The sequence below is a fragment of the Taudactylus pleione genome, unplaced genomic scaffold (assembly GCF_031769625.1).
Source record: "Taudactylus pleione unplaced genomic scaffold, aTauple2 ptg000185l, whole genome shotgun sequence".
In the NCBI taxonomy this organism is placed as follows: domain Eukaryota; kingdom Metazoa; phylum Chordata; class Amphibia; order Anura; family Myobatrachidae; genus Taudactylus; species Taudactylus pleione.
This window is the reverse complement of record NW_028284587.1, coordinates 1684499-1700486: the sequence shown is the minus strand read 5'-3', so window position 1 is coordinate 1700486 and position 15988 is coordinate 1684499. Positions and strand designations below refer to the sequence as shown.

The following is a 15988-nucleotide window of genomic DNA, read 5'->3' as shown; positions in this document are numbered from 1 at the left end:
CTGACATCACCAGTGATGTCAGTGGGAGAGCTTCCGGCTCTATTAGAACCAGAAGCTCTCTGGGGCTTGCGGCCACGAGACCCTGCCGCAAGGGTCTCGTCGCAAGCCCCGATGGTCGCGATGGTCTTGACCTTCGCGACCATCATCCTGGCCGCTTGCAATAGCTGTGGGTGGTCACCCACAGCTATGCGAGCGGCCAGGAAGCCGCACACACAAAAAACCGCCCTGATTCAGAGCGAGCGCTCTTTCAGAGCATCCGTCTCTGAATCAGGCCCTGAGTTCACCCATGCACAAATAGAGATCCATTCAGATCCCTCTTTGCACTCCAGAACCAATAGGAAGATGGTGTCAGTTCCCTTTCCCACAAGCAAGCTCTGAAAACTTTCAGTTTTCGCAGTTTGATGAATATGGGGCTGACACTTCAGGCTAAAGCATAAATAATGAATGGGTAGTTGCTTAATGGGTAATGAATGGGTAGTTACTTAATATATGTGGAAACTACTGACCAATAGGCCCAACAGTGAGATAATGGCTTAGAAAGCCCCAAGAATTCCATCTGGACCATCATCAAAACTATGTGAACACTTTAATCTTAGCTCAGACTCCCAGTCAGCAGTGGCTCCAGAGGTCAGACTGCAGCGCAGTTCAAAATTCAAATAGGGGAGCCACACCAACTGCCACACCAACTGCCACACCAAACGGTGCCAAACACTGCCGGCCGGGACTCACTGGCAGTCTGTGTGGTTCCCCTATTTGAATTTTAGATTGATCTGCAACCCCACCTCTGGAACTGCCACTGCTAGCAATAGAAACTATTAAATTATATGAATTTGGTATAAACTTTTCAGTTGCCTAGATAGGGAAAAATGTACATATCTTAGAGAAGTTTCTAAACTATCTACTTAAGAGATGGATATTTCAGCTGACATTTATTAAGCAACTAGCTGGGATACCCGGCGTTGCCCGGGTTGAAGACTGGACCCTGAAATACACCTGAAGCCTATATTTGTTTAAATTGTCCTCACCTATAACCCCATTCCATTGATCCTGAAAAGGACCCCACTGTTTGCTAATATGCATGTAAACAGTGGCGTAACTACTGTGGGTGCAAGGGGTGTAGCTTCTATGGTGCCCGAGCTGGCTCTGTGGCCCGCCGCTCCCCCCCTATACCCAGTCACGCACACAAGGTGGGCCGGTCCAGTCAGGGCCATCAAGGGGGGCCTGGGTGTCAGCGATGTTGATTTGGTGCTGGCCTGCCAGCTGATTGCAGCCGGCGCACTAGCAAGCAGTCATGGAGAGACAGCGCCGCTGGTCACGAGGCAATGAGAGCTTGTGGACCGGCAGCCAATCAGCAGTGGCAGATCTTGATTGGCTGCCAGTCCGTGAGCTTCTATTGGCTCGAACTGGTGCCAGATTCAAATTGCGCCGGTGCTACCTGTCGATGCACCAGCTGTAATTTGCTGACGGCCCAGTCCCAAATCCACACCTTCTGGCTGCTGATGGCACACAGATGCGAGAGACTGCTGGAGAGACACAGAGAGGTGAGTTTCTTGAGGACATAATGGGTAAGGGGCACTACTATTGTGTGGAACAATGTGTTAAATGGGGTACTACTACTATGTGGCATAATCTGTAAAGGACATTACTTTGTGGTATAATGTGTAAGGGCCATTACTGTGTAGTGTAAAGGACTGTGTAGTGTAAGTAGTAGTGGGGCACTACTATTGCGTGGCATAATGTGTATAATGGGTACTACTGTGTGGCATAACCTGAATGGGCTCTGTGTGGGGGCAAATGTTTGTGTTTTTTTTACCTCAGGGGAGGGGGGCTTTTAAGATCTTGCTATGTGGCCCACAAAGTTCTGGTTACGCCCTTGCATGCAAACACAGAGGCTCTGGATTTAATATGAGCTTGCATGAGTCATCAAGTTTGCTCAGACTGATGTTAAAAGAATACATTTGTAGCTTTCTCACAGGTTTTTGGCAGACTGCCAATTTCCATTGGAGCCAGCCCCAGAACCTGTGTAATTTAAGAGTGTCCCCATTTTTAGGGATTGTGCGACAGTGTGTGGCCCTGACCTAATCTTGGTCAAACTACACCACCATGCCAAATTTGGTGGAGTTAGGTCCAAAACTCTGGCCATGCATAAAGGACAAAAAGACGGACAGACAGACACACTTTCTCGCTTATTATATAGATAATTCAGATTATAATAAAAGTAGGATTGGCTCTTGCCTTCCCTGCCCCTACTATTATTTAAACAGAAATGCTGCTACAAGCTGCAACATTTAAATGTTGGATTTTAACCACTAGGAAGAGAACATTAACAATGAGCCAGTAAGCTCACTATTTGCCATTATTCCTGAATAGCTTAATATACATGAAGTATCTACAGTGTTTACATCTAAGTAGATATCTGGAAAAAATTAAAATTCAGCCAATATACATAAAAAATCTATTATTTAATTCGATCAACCGGCCTGTGAAGTCATATGCTATATAACAGATTTCTAGAGTAAGATACAAAATAACAATCTAATTTACAGTAATACCATGTAGCATATCAGTCACAAAAATAGACCAAATGATCAACATATACACATTTAAATACAACAGATAAGTATATCTAGATATAAAAATAAAAAATATAAGTACAATTTGTCTAAAAGTTGGTATACGGGGCCTGATTCACTGCCGATCGCAACTGCGATTACGCACGCAATCGGACGATTATTGCATTCTACGCATGCGTATGCATTGCGGTGCATGAACCGGGCCACTGCGATCGGGACTGCGGTCGCAGTGACTACACAGACCCATCGCAGAGTGATTGACAGGAAGTGTCGTTTGTGGGTGGTGACGGGGGGTGGTCGTCGAAACGCAGGCGTGCCAGTGCGTTTGAATGCCGTTGCAGGGGCGTATATAAATTATCCACTGCGATGCCATACGTAGCTTCAGTACTCATAGCGTGCGCTGAGGTTAGCAATTCCTGAGTAAGGTCAGAGCTTGTGCCAAGTGTACGTGAGGCTGCGATGGTACTCACTGTTACCGATGGTTTTGCAGTCTTGCTAAGGATTACAGATGTGTGTAAGCCAGGTAAGGTGGGCGTCCTTATGTTGTGTTGCGGCGCAGCGACGGCATAGCGATCGCAATGGATTAGCATACTATGGCAGTGAGACCGCGTGCGTAATCGCTATTGCAATCGCCTTTGCGATCTGTAATGAATCACGGTCACTGTGTCCAGTTGATAAATATCAAATGTAAATGCAAATAAATGTTTATTTATCTCCAGTGTCTTATTCTATCTTACTCTTGAAGTCTGCTATTTAGTATATAACTTCACTGGCCGGTTGATCTAATTAAATAATATATTTTTTATGTATATTGGATGAATTTGTATTTCTTCCAGCGCAGTATTATCTTATTTGATATTTTGTTTGTGGGGTTAGCAATTTCCCCTTTGTTTTTTACTGCAGCAGGTAATTATTCCTTATCACAGGTGAGGCTTGAGCGCTTGAGTAATTTGGTTTCCATGTAAGTAGATATGCCCATCATAGGGCAAAATTTACTAAGCGGCGGTTTGGTGGTGGTTTCTATTCTGTTCTAAACCCTGGGGGTTTGGTGGGGGTTTTGCAGCAGTTTCTAAATGACAGCCCTGTTCTATTCTATTCTAAAATGTGTTTTGACTGTGGTTTTGCTAGCTACAGATTTACTAAGGCCAAAACCGCTGCAAAACTGCCATCAAAACACATTTTTGTTTAGAAACTTCTGCAAAACGGCCACCAAACCCCCAGGGTTTAGAACAGGATAGAATCCGCCACCAAACCCCCAGGGTTTAGAACAGAATAGAATTCGCCACCAAACCCCCGGGGTTTAGAACAGAATAGAATCCGCCACCAAACCCCCGGGGTTTAGAACAGAATAGAATCCGCCACCAAACCCCCGGGGTTTAGAACAGAATAGAATCCGCCAACAAACCACCAGGGTTTAGAATAGAATAGAACCCGCCGTCAAACCGTCGCTTAGTAAATTTTGCCCAAAGTCTCTCTCATTACGCTTTAGCAGGCTACCATGTTAGGAGGGAGGAGCTTCTCTAACTATACAGCAAGAGTTTCAGTGGCCACATTACAGTAATGTGTGGATTGGTGGACACGCACAGAGGGGCGGGGACAGTGATGTTACTGTAACTAGGATACGTGATTTGTCTATTGTTTTCACCTGTACAACATTCTATCAGGACAGTGGCCCTCAATCAGACTGAGCGCTTGCAACCGGGTCGATTTTAAGGCCATGCACACGCTCCGGAGCTCACTACAAAAGGGACGGCTGTCGATGGTGATCAACAGCTCGCCCCATTTTGTAGGCGTGGCGGGGGGGGGTTGTTTCACAAACGGAGGTGTTCCTTACGGAACGCTTGCTGTTTTGTGGGCGGCCGCACTGACATCAGCAGGGATGTCAGTGGGGAGCTTCCGGCTCGATCAGAGCAGGAAGCTCCCTGGGGCTTGCTTTTGCCGAGACCCAACCTTAGGGTCTCGTCGCAAGCCCCGATGGTCGCAATGGTCTTGACCATCGCGACCATGAACCTGGTCGGTCGCTAAAGCTGTGGGTGGTAACCCACAGCTTAGCTAGCGGCCAGGAGGCCGCACTAAAAAAAATAAATGGCCGCTCTCATTCAGAACGAGCGCTCGCTTCTTGCGACTGCCTCTGAATGAGGACCAATCTCCTAAAGGTGTAGGAGGAGCTGAGTATAGTACAGTGAGGCGGTGATACTTTGCTTTGTGAAACAGAACTTCAGCATAAAGTCAGGGAACACTGAACAATAGATTTTACCTTCAAGGTTCCTAAAGCTTTACATTTTGGATTGATTTCTGCTTTAAGATAACACCTCATAAATAATTTATTAGTCACAGGCCGTGGTGCGACGGATGGTGGCATCCAGCAATGGCTCCTATCCTCTTCACACAGGGCGGCTTCCCGGTGTGCAGTCCCGAACAGAGCCTGAGGAGACAGCCCCGGCACCTGTGTAATGGGCCTGGCAGGCAACGGGACCGGCGCATGCGTACAAACACCGGCTTCTAAGGACTGCATCGGCTGCAGCCACTAGAAGCCGGGAAGGGCTGATGGTAAGGCAGAGGAGTGGCATCCTATTGGAAGAAGTCCGGATAGGCAGTCCCAGGGGGAGAAACCGCCTCCCCCTGGGACTGTCTGTCCTGTGTGTGATTGGCAGGTATTGCTTCCAATAGGTAGCCACCGACATTGAAACCAGTGCACGGACTCACTGGCTCAGAGGAGGTGCCGGATTTTACTGGAGGGGTTGGGGGGGGTTGCAGCAGCCTTGCAGCCCCTAGGTAAAACCAGCCACTGGTGGCATCTAAAGAGGCACAAAGAGGTATTACAGTGTCTAAAGACGCTCAAAGTGGGCTTTTCAGCACATGCAGACGCACACTTGTACACCAGGGGAGGGGCTGATACAGGTGTGCCGGCTCTCAAAAGTGCGCCCCAATATCGTGTGCGATGACCAAAAATCGGGGTGTGGCCTAATTAACATAGGCCACACACCCTACATGATGTTATTTGGAGGCGTGCCCGCATGGCACGCCTCCAAATAACATCAGGCTGGGGGGAGCCTCACTGGCTGGGCTTCCCCCAGCCCTATTCCGTTACTGAATTGATGCCGCGTGCATGTGCGCAGCATTTATTCAGACTCCGGGGTCCGGCACCGCCGTACAGCTGCGGTGGTGGGGGTCCCCAACCTCCTGATTTGACCACCCGTGGGCCACTTAGGCCTACAGGATGTTGGGGAGAGGTGCGCGGTCTATGGGTGGCGAACCTGTTCGACCGCACTGGTCGAACACCCCTAGAGCCGGCCCTGGGCTGATATTAGCATGAGCAACGAGGGAATGAGTGGTTTGTGCTACAGGGCACAGCGATGTCCAGCTTACCAGGGGAACTCAATGCCCCCCTCAGTTTATTTGATACACAAACCCTACATATAATGGGGATCATGCATGTCAGCACTTACAACCTAAGAAAATTGTTCTCCACTTGCTGTAAGCACGTAACAATATATGATCCCATTAACTTCCATTTAACAGACTGTATAAAGAAATGCAGTTCCTTTGGTCTGGCCAAATTCTCTGTCTGTCCAGCTGTCTCAGTCTTAAATGTTTCCCCAGCTGCATAGTGATGTCACCAGGCAACATGGGCAAATCCCCTATACGGCCCTGGCATCTGAGTTGGCATCAGTATTTGCTGGGGAAGATCAGTCGCTCCATTTCTTGCATTTGCACTAATAAAAAAGAAATAGCTCTAAACTGAGACATTTATTGCTGGGGATTTCAAACTCCCAGACAGTAAAGTGTTAAGTGAAACTGTTGTTAAAAGTCTTGTACAACAGTAAAAACTCCTCTTGAAAATCAGCCCCGGTTCCAGCATGTAGGTTAGAAAAAATAGAAAACAGAGGACATTGGCCCTCATTCAGAGCCGTACGCTCTGAGCAGAGCGCACGCTCTGAATGAGGGCCGCCCTCCTTGAAAATGGAGCGTCCTCCTGGACGCTCGTATAGCTGTGGGTCACCACCCACAGCCTATACGAGCGTGCAGTTTGATGGCCGCGATGGTCGTGACCATCGCGACCATCGAAACTGCGAGCCGGAGCCTGCGGTTGAGGTTCTCAACCGCAAGCTCCGGAGTGATTTTGGCTCTATCAGAGCCAAAATCACTCCCACTGACATCACTAGTGATGTCAGTGGGCCGGCTTCTGACGGGAGGCGTTCCCGTGGGAACGCCCCCGTCAGGGAGGCACGCCCCCGGCACGCCCACCAAAGGGGGCGTGCTCTCAATCAACATCGACAGCACGCCCCCTTTGATCAGACACAACAAGCGAAGGACTTTCCGTCGCTCGTCGCGTCTGGCGCATGCGCACGACGGAGCTCCCTCCGTCGTGCGCATGCTCAGTGCAGAACATCGACCCACTTGCGAGCGGACAGCCGCTCGCGAGTGGGTCTGAATCAGGGCCATTATTCAGACCCGCTCGCTAGATGCGTATACAAATCCGTCAAGGCAGGCGATCGCTCGGCAAAGCATTAGCACGCCCACTATGTCTTAGCGTGCGATCGCTCTGTGTATGCAGACGCCCACCAGCCTGTCTGAAGACGCCCACTTGCGCAGGTCATGTCCAGGAAGTGTATGCAACCATCGGTAACATTGAGTAACAACAGATGCGATCGCAGCACTTGTGGTTGACCGTACCCTGCCGCAAGCACTGTGAGTGAATACTACCAAGTGACGTGTACAATGATGATGCCTTTTAATTATGCACACCTCTGAAACGGCGTTAAGACGCTCAGGCATGCCGGTGTTCGCACATACTTGCCTACCCTCCCGATTTGGTCGGGAGCCTCCCGAAAATCGGGTGCCGCTCCCGACCTCCCGGGAAGGCAGGCAAGTCTCCCGGGCACCAGCGACCCGTCCGCCCCCCCCCCCCCCCCCTGCACTCACCATAAAAATCTCGGCAGCGGAGGGGCCAGTGACGCGATTTGCACTGAATCGCGTCATCACGGCCCCGCCCCCTGCCTCAGAATGCCTTTAAAAACGGCATTGCGAAGAGGGGGCAGAGCCGCGATGACGCGATCGTGCTGCCACACCCCCATGCTCCGACCCAAAATGTTCATCATTGTCGGGCCACGCCCCCTTTTTGCTGCGACCCGCCCCCCGCCGAGAAGCCCGACAGATCCCTCCCGGAAGGAGGGAGTGAAATGTCGGCATGTATGTGTTCGCAACTCCACTCCCCCATTTCTAGGGGCCAGCCCCTGTCACCACCCACAAACAGCATCTCCAGTCACTCATTCTACCGGGCAGTCTATGCGCAGCAAGCGAACGCATTCCGATCACTCGCAGTGGTTCGTGCACGCGCATCGCAATGCGTGCGCGTGCGCAGAATGCTAACAATCGGCTGGCTGCGTGCGAACGCATCCTAGCGAGCGGTTCTGAATCAGGTCCAGAGTCCGTTGTCGTTTCATATATCATGAAATGGCGCAATAAGTAACACATAATATTTTGTGTGGCGGTATCAGATGTGAAGCAGGAAGGAGCGGCCACCATATTGGAACTGCAAATTATCAGTACTTCAGGGGGAATTGCTATGTAATGCTGGCTGTCGGGATGCCTTCTGTCAGAATACTGACAGCGGCATCCCGATGACTGGTATCCCGATAGGGGCCGGGTAGGTATACTTACCCTCCCCTCTTGTAGCCTATCCCCCCCCCCCTTCGTGTCTACACCTAATCCTCTGCCCTTAGGACCTCATTCAGAGTCGGTCGAAGCGGCCGCACAGTCGTACGCCACTGATGTTCGCTATATTGTGCATGCGTAAAGTTCGCAATGCGCGTGTGCAAACTAGCCGCTACGATCAGAAATTTCTCTCTCCTTGAACACAGCCAGGTCGTTAGTTTGAGTGACATATTGAGGCGTTTGTGGGTGGTAACAGGGGAAGGTGTTTGAAAACGGGGGAGTGGAGATCCGAATGCAGGCGTGCCTAATTATGCGAACGGCGTTTTATGGGAGTGCATACGGTTTATGGGAGTACATAATTAACAAAGTAGCGTCATGGCACATGTGACATGGGAGGTTTTTACACTGACATGATCGTAGAGCTTAAGAGAGGGTATGGTCAACCTTAAGCTCTACGACCAGTTCCGATGGTTCCCGATGGTCTCGATTAATCCTTATATGCCCGGAGATGACGTGTAATGCGTACGAGAAGGGGGCGTATTTTTTTGCGTTCCGACCGCTTCCTCCCCTTGGTCGGCCAGCTACCGATCCGAACTTAGGGACGCAACTTGCGAGGGAATCATTTGCATATACGGCTCCTTTTCCCGTACGACCGAGCGGCAGCTTCGACCGACTCTGAATGAGGTCCTTAGTGCCTAACCCTAACCCCCCCAGTGGTGGCTAACCCTAACCCTCCCCCATAGGGGTGCCTAACCTTAACCTCCCTCTCAAAAAACCTAACTCTAACACCACTACGCTCCCTAAACCTAACCTTCCACCACCCCGGCTAACTCTAAGGGTGCCCCGAACTTACCTCGTTTGGTCTAGCGTCATCCTGCGTCCCGGTGTCGGGATTAAGAAAGGCTTCGGTATTTCGATGCCTAGCTTAAGTTCCTTGTTGGGATTTCGATGTCGGCAATGAGACTCCATAACTCCATCCCCTTCAGGGATGTCTCACCAAAGCTGTAGGACTCCTCCACTAGGATAGAGGCGTTCAGGAGGAACCTATTAGACTGCATAACCTAAGCCTTATAATGGTAGCAGACCTGTAAGGAAGGGTGCCACCTCCAGGGAGCCAGGTAATGGGGATGGCACAGTTACTAACCCAGGCGGCACCCCGCCTCTCTTTTCTACCTTGCTACATGACGTGTCCTTAATTGCACTTGGTACCCATCTTCCTGTTCCCAGTGCTCCTTCAGCACTTTTTGTGTGATGTCATAATGGTATTTGCCAGCCAAGGGCGCAGAGGTGTCCTGCTATGGTACTGAATGGTAGCATTGCTGTATAGGTCACCTTTCCCTAGGCATCTTTATTTCACTTTAAGGAGCCAACTTCCTCAGACCAGTGCTGTAATAGGACTGGTGCCCATTGCTGCAAGAGAACAAGCTATGAATAACTTTTATGATACAATTGCCCATCTTGGGGTTATATTTACTAAAGTGAGAGTTTTTAGAAGTGGAGATGTTGCCCATAGCAACCAATCAGATTCTAGCTATTATCTTCTAAAAGGTGCTAGTTAAATGTTTAAGTAGAATCTGATTGGTTGCTATGGGCAACATCCCCACTTTTAAAAATACTCTTTAATAAATATACCTCCTGCGTTTTTATATGAGATTAAGGACTCTAGTAGTGAAATGAACTGAATATTGGATGAGACCATAGCTTGGCTGCTTTTACAAACATGGTTTATATAACATTTCCGATTTGTTATACCTATTTTCCCGGCTGTGCCATCTTGGTAAAGCTTAGAGTGCGGTAGCAGTGACATTGGCTTGTACTGTGCTCATCGCCCCTGACCGACCACCAATACGTTTTCTGAGAAACATTCAGCCCATGTTCTTTTAAGTCATGACTGTTCCACATATTTTTCAGGCTGGACCTGGCTCAGTCCTTGGGTCTGACACAGCTACAGGTGAAGACCTGGTATCAGAATCGCAGGATGAAGTGGAAGAAAATTGTAAGTTGACTCAAATAGAGACTCATGAGATTATTCATTGTTCCTTTATGTCTATAGGCCTGACTCAGAGATGTACGAAGTGCCAATTAGCATACAGTTGGGCGATGTTTTGCTATTGTGCATGTGCGAAAACTTCTCGAAAACCCTTACTGTGCACACGCAAGCCAATGTGAGCGGGTCCGTTGGAAATTGCGTACGGAATCGATAACACTTTGCGATCTCAGGGCCTGATTCAGAGCCGCTCGTAAGCGGCCGCTCGTTCGCTCCTAGCGATGTTCGCTAAATCGTGTGTTCACAAAATAGCGAATGCCTGCTAATTTGAGTGACAGGATGAGGAGTTTGTGGGTGGTAACAGGGGAATGTGCTTGAAAACGGGGAGTGGAGATCCGAACGCAGGCGTGTATGTATGTATGTGTGTATGTATGTGTGTGTGTGTGTGTATGTGTATGTGTCTGTCTGTGTGTGTATGTATGTGTGTGTGTGTGTGTGTCTATGTGTATGTATGTGTGTGTATGTATGTGTGTGTATGTATGTATGTATGTGTCTGTCTGTGTGTGTGTGTGTGTGTGTGTGTATGTATGTGTGTGTATGTATGTGTGTGTATGTGTGTGTGTATGTGTATGTATGTATGTATGTGTGTGTGTATGTATGTATGTGTCTGTCTGTGTGTGTGTGTAATTGTATGTATGTGTGTGTGTGTGTGTGTGTGTGTGTGTCTATGTGTATGTATGTGTGTATGTATGTGTGTGTATGTATGTGTGTATGTATGTGTGTGTGTATGTATGTGTGTGTGTGTGTGTGTATGTGTATGTGTCTGTCTGTGTGTGTATGTATGTGTGTGTGTGTGTGTGTGTGTGTCTATGTGTATGTATGTGTGTGTATGTATGTATGTGTCTGTCTGTGTGTGTGTGTATGTTTGTGTGTGTGTATGTGTGTGTGTATGTGTATGTATGTATGTGTGTGTGTGTGTATGTATGTGTGTGTGTATGTATGTGTGTATGTTTGCCTGTGTGTGTGTATGTGTCTATGTGTATGTATGTGTGTGTGTGTGTGTGTGTGTGTGTGTGTGTGTGTGTGTGTGTGTGTCTAAGTGTATGTATGTATGTGTCTGTCTGTGTGTGTATGTATGTGTGTATGTTTGTGTGTGTGTATGTATGTGTGTATGTGTGTGTCTGTCTGTATGTGTGTGTGTGTATGTATGTATGTGTGTATGTATGTATGTATGTATGTATGTATGTATGTATGTGTGTGTATGTATGTATGTATGTTTGTGTGTGTGTATGTGTGTGGATAGCTCTGACCTGCCGAGCCACAAATCCAATATATCTAGATTCAATTCACAGTAATATGTTTATTTGGGATCTGCATTTATAAAATCATGTTAATCAGGTTAAAAGATGATTCTGTATACAGAAAGCAATCTATTAAAACGTAAGGGATCCTGCCTTTCACACGGGCTAGCTATGTAACATACAATATCGGTTACTGAGTCACTGCACTATCCTTAAGGACATGTTTAAAAATTTGTCAATACCTACAATAAAATACTTGACTTTTTAATGGTGCAGAAAACATAAACGTGTAAATAAATATATGTGTTGTTTTAATCAGGTACTTAAGGGTGGGCAAGAGGCGCCCACAAAGCCAAAAGGAAGGCCAAAGAAAAACTCCATCCCAACGTCTGAAGAGATTGAGGCGGAGGAGAAACTGAAAGGACTGGCCCACCCCAATGTGGACCAAGAGAAGGGGTCAGGAGAAGACCAGAGTGACCAGACACTGGAGATAAACCAAGAGGAAGGAAGCCAAAAATCAGAGTCACTCTCCTCGCCTGTGCCGCCCAAATCCTCGCAGGAGCTCTCAACAAATGACAGCAGATCCTCGAGCTAAAGGTCCACACAATATACGACGAGTGACTGTTGCACCCAGGACCATTGGGAGATACCAGGCACGTTCTCTGGACTTGTCCTGTGTGTAGTCCCCGATCATTAACGGAGTCTTCCCTTTGGGTTCTTTCATCTAGAAGGGAAGAGGTTAAAGCCGCCAGGCAGAAGAGAGTAGAATGCAGGATCTCCGTGACTAATGGGGGTCTGTGCAGACAAGACTGGGAACTTTTTGCTGTGTTTTGGAAAACAATTGGACAGTGTATATATAGTTTTCTTTATTTTTGTGCCAGAAACTGCAGTGGAAAGGGTGATAAAAAAAAAAAAAGCCAAAGTGTCGGGAATGAAGCTGAATTCCCTGTGTGACTTACTTGATAATGCGCTCAAATTAAGTGCCTTATTTTTTTTGCATGTTAAGTGATGTAAAACAATGTTTATATGTTCATACAGAACTGTTGTAATTTAAAACCTCCTACAGCGTTAGCCTACAATACAGTAGGGTCGAAATGAAATAACATGGCATAATTTACTACATATAGGGAAGAAATCTCCTAGCGTGTGGTATTTACATGTGCACATGTGTATACATACCGTATGTACCTGACAGCAGCCGTGTTAGTCCGGCTCATAAAACAATGTTACCCAAAGGCTCAGGATAGGAGGGGTGTATGTGACAAATATTCTCTTTCCTTTATGAACAAATTGTGGTTCGTAAACTTTTGGAGACAAAAAGGCACAAAAACATTCACCAGATGTTCAAGAAATAATTTATAAAATACATTGCGTTCACCAAAGACTTTGTATCATTTAGGCGTAACTTTTTTATTAGTTTTGCCTTTATATATGAGACAACGCTGATCCGTGGATGAAGCTTCAACCAAATTCCGAAAGCAGAGCAAATCCGTGTCGTATCCAAGGGAAACACAAATAAATTCTCCCTTGGTAACTATATAGGCCTTGGTGAAATGCAACAAAGATACAGCAATTTATTTATGAACAGTTGCCAGAGGGCATGCATTGGACATGAAACTAAAGAGGGTAGATGGCAGAAAGCTTATTTAACAGTGGGCCTGATTCAGAGCCGAACGCTCTGACCAGGGCGCTCGCTCTGAATCAGATCCCTCCTACCTGAAAATGGAGCGGCCTACTGGCCGCTCGCATAGCTGTGGGTGACCACCCACAGCATATACGAGCGGCCAAAAAGATGGTCGCGATGGTCAAGACCATCGCGACCATCGGGCTTGCGATGAGACCCTGCAGTAGGGTCTCGCTGCCGCAAGCCCAGGAGTGATTTTGGCTCTATCAGAGCCAAAATCACTCCCACTGACATCATTACTGATGTCAGTGGGGCCGGCTTCAGACGGTAGGCATTCCCATGGGAACGCCTCCGTCTGGCAGCCACGCCCCTGGCACGCCCACCAAAGGGGGCGTGCTGTCACTCACCATCGACAGCACGCCCCCTTTGGTGCGAGACCCAGAGCGACGTATTCCTCGTCGCTCGCCGGGTCTCGCGCATGCGCACGACGGAGCTCCCTCCGTCGTGCGCATGCGCATTTGCACAACATCGACCAGCTTGCAAGCGTCCTTTGCTCGCAAGCGGGTCTGAATGACCCCCTGTGTGTTTGAAGTAGGGATGTGCAGGCTCGGATAGGTTCGAGTTTGCACGCCGAGTTCGGATTTTTCCCTCAAAAAAATGGGACTCAGAAAGAGGCAAAACGTCATCTTGCATGGACAAACATCATCATTCCTGAACTTTTGTCCAGGAATGATGATGTTTGTCCTTTCAAGAAGGCGTTTTGCCTCTTTCCGAGTCCCGTGTTTTGGAGGGAAAAATCCGAACTCGGCGTGCAAACTGGAACCTAATCCGAGCCTGGACATCCCTAGTTTGAAGCAGTATGGAGCATAATTGTTTTTATTTGCAGTGAGCATGAGTGACAACCACAGCTATACTCATTTTAGGCATGCATGTACAGTAAGTGCTAAACACAAAGTAGATTTCTGCACCTCGCCAGTCGGCTGTAAGTTACCCCATGCTTACAACGATGTCAAGAAAATTGCCAATGCCGGGTCTTTTACACTTTCTGTGGGGTTGTTCTCAGATTCAACCCATGTAAAATTGTAACCAAAGAATGTAACATGCACCTCTCAATACCCAATTTATCAAGCAAATGAGCTGCACAACAAATACTGACATATAAAATATGCGTTTATTCAGTGGTGGTAATGTGAGAAAAGCCTGACACATTGTACTGTATCTCGCACACAGCAATAATAATAACACTGGTCCACATTATAATTTGACACTTTATGGAGAAATATAAAATGACAGGGAAATAAGATAATTAAGCATTTAATTGTGCAAATGTTGTTGCCAGATTTGGCATCATGAACAGCCAGCAGGGAGGTCTAGGCAGTGAATGTAGTGCCACCTCTGGTACCATGGCATAGAGTAGCTTTGTCTGGGTCTGACGCTAGGGGGGTATATTTACTGAAGGCCGAATTTAATCGATTTAAAATCGATTAAATCGATGTTGGGTTTCTGGGGGGTTAATCACAAATTTACTAACAGACAATTTTTTTATTTAGGTTTTTAAGTATTAGTAAATATGTGATTTAGGGCCTCATTCAGAGGCGGTCGGAGGATGCAAGCGGTCGCTCAGAAACTGGGCGGCCACTTGCATCCTGACCGGCCGCCTCTGTTGCAGTCGTTAGGCTGTGGGTTAACACCCACAGCTCTAAAGACCACTCCGGGGCTTACGACGAGACCCTAGGGTAGGGTCTCCCTTGTTGTAAGCCCCGGAGAGCTTCTGGCTCTGTCTGAGCCGGAAGCTCTCCACTGACATCACTAGTGATGTCAGTGGGGCCGCCCCCAAACGGTAGGCATTCCCATGGGAACGCCTCCGTTTGGGCTGCCACCCCCCCGGCCCGCCTTCCAAACGGGGCGAGCTGTCAATCAACATCGACAGCTCGCCCCCTTTGGATCGAGACCCGCTACGACCGGCGCTGTCAGTCGTAGCGGGTCTCACGCATGCGCACGACGTCGCCGTCGTGCGCATGCTCTGTGGGGGGCCATCGACCCGGTCCTAGCGCATCGGCGCTAACGACCGGGTCTGAATGACCCCCTTAGCTTCAGAAACACAACATCGATGTTAATCGATTTTGATCGATTTTAAATTGATTAAAATCGACTTTTAGTAAATATACTCCTAAGAGTGAGTAGCAAGTCATACTGTAGGTTACAGATCTCAGGAATGGTCATGGCAAGATAATGTAGTGGAACTTTGGTTTGTATCTTTGAAGGTGACGTACAGGAGATGTTGGGCCTAACACTACTAGTACAACTAGAAACAAACTTGAAACAAGTTGTATAAATTCTCAGGCACGTCTATGGTGGGAAAGAATATTAATATGAGTGCTCTATAATTAAATCTGCAAGGTTGCTTTAGAACACAGAGCTGAGCAACGGATTAGGGACCCGATTCAGCAAGGATCGATGTTGAAATCGCAGTTGTGATTACACATGCAGTTCAATTGCGATAGTATGCTAATCCATTGCCATCGCTATGCTGTCGCAGCACTTTAGCTTACACACATCCATAATGCTTAGTAATATTGCAAAACCATCGGTACTATCGAGTACCATCGCAGCCTCACGCACACTTGCAAAAGGTCAGACCTTACTCAAAATTTGCTAACTTCATTGCAGGCTATGAGACCTCAGGCTGCTTACAGCATTGCAGTGGCTAATTTATGCACGCCCCTGTAACGGCGTTGAAACGCATTGACACGCCTGCGTTTCGCCTACCACACCCCCATCACCTCCCACAAGTGGCACTTCCTGTCAATCACTCAACTGCAATCCTTGCAGAATCAGGCCCTTG

At 47.8% G+C, this 15988-nt stretch overlaps 1 protein-coding gene across 1 annotated transcript in view; it reads left to right on the top strand.

The window, feature by feature from the left end:
- BARX2 (BARX homeobox 2) overlaps positions 1 to 13341 on the top strand; it is a 70034-nt gene extending 56693 nt beyond the window's left edge. The window contains exons 3-4 of the mRNA XM_088476277.1: positions 10143 to 10227; positions 11839 to 13341. Coding sequence (XP_088332403.1) covers positions 10143 to 10227; positions 11839 to 12114 — 361 coding nt within the window. The 3' untranslated portion in view covers positions 12115 to 13341. The remainder of the gene's footprint in view (positions 1 to 10142; positions 10228 to 11838) is intronic.
- The last annotated feature ends 2647 nt before the right edge of the window (positions 13342 to 15988 follow it).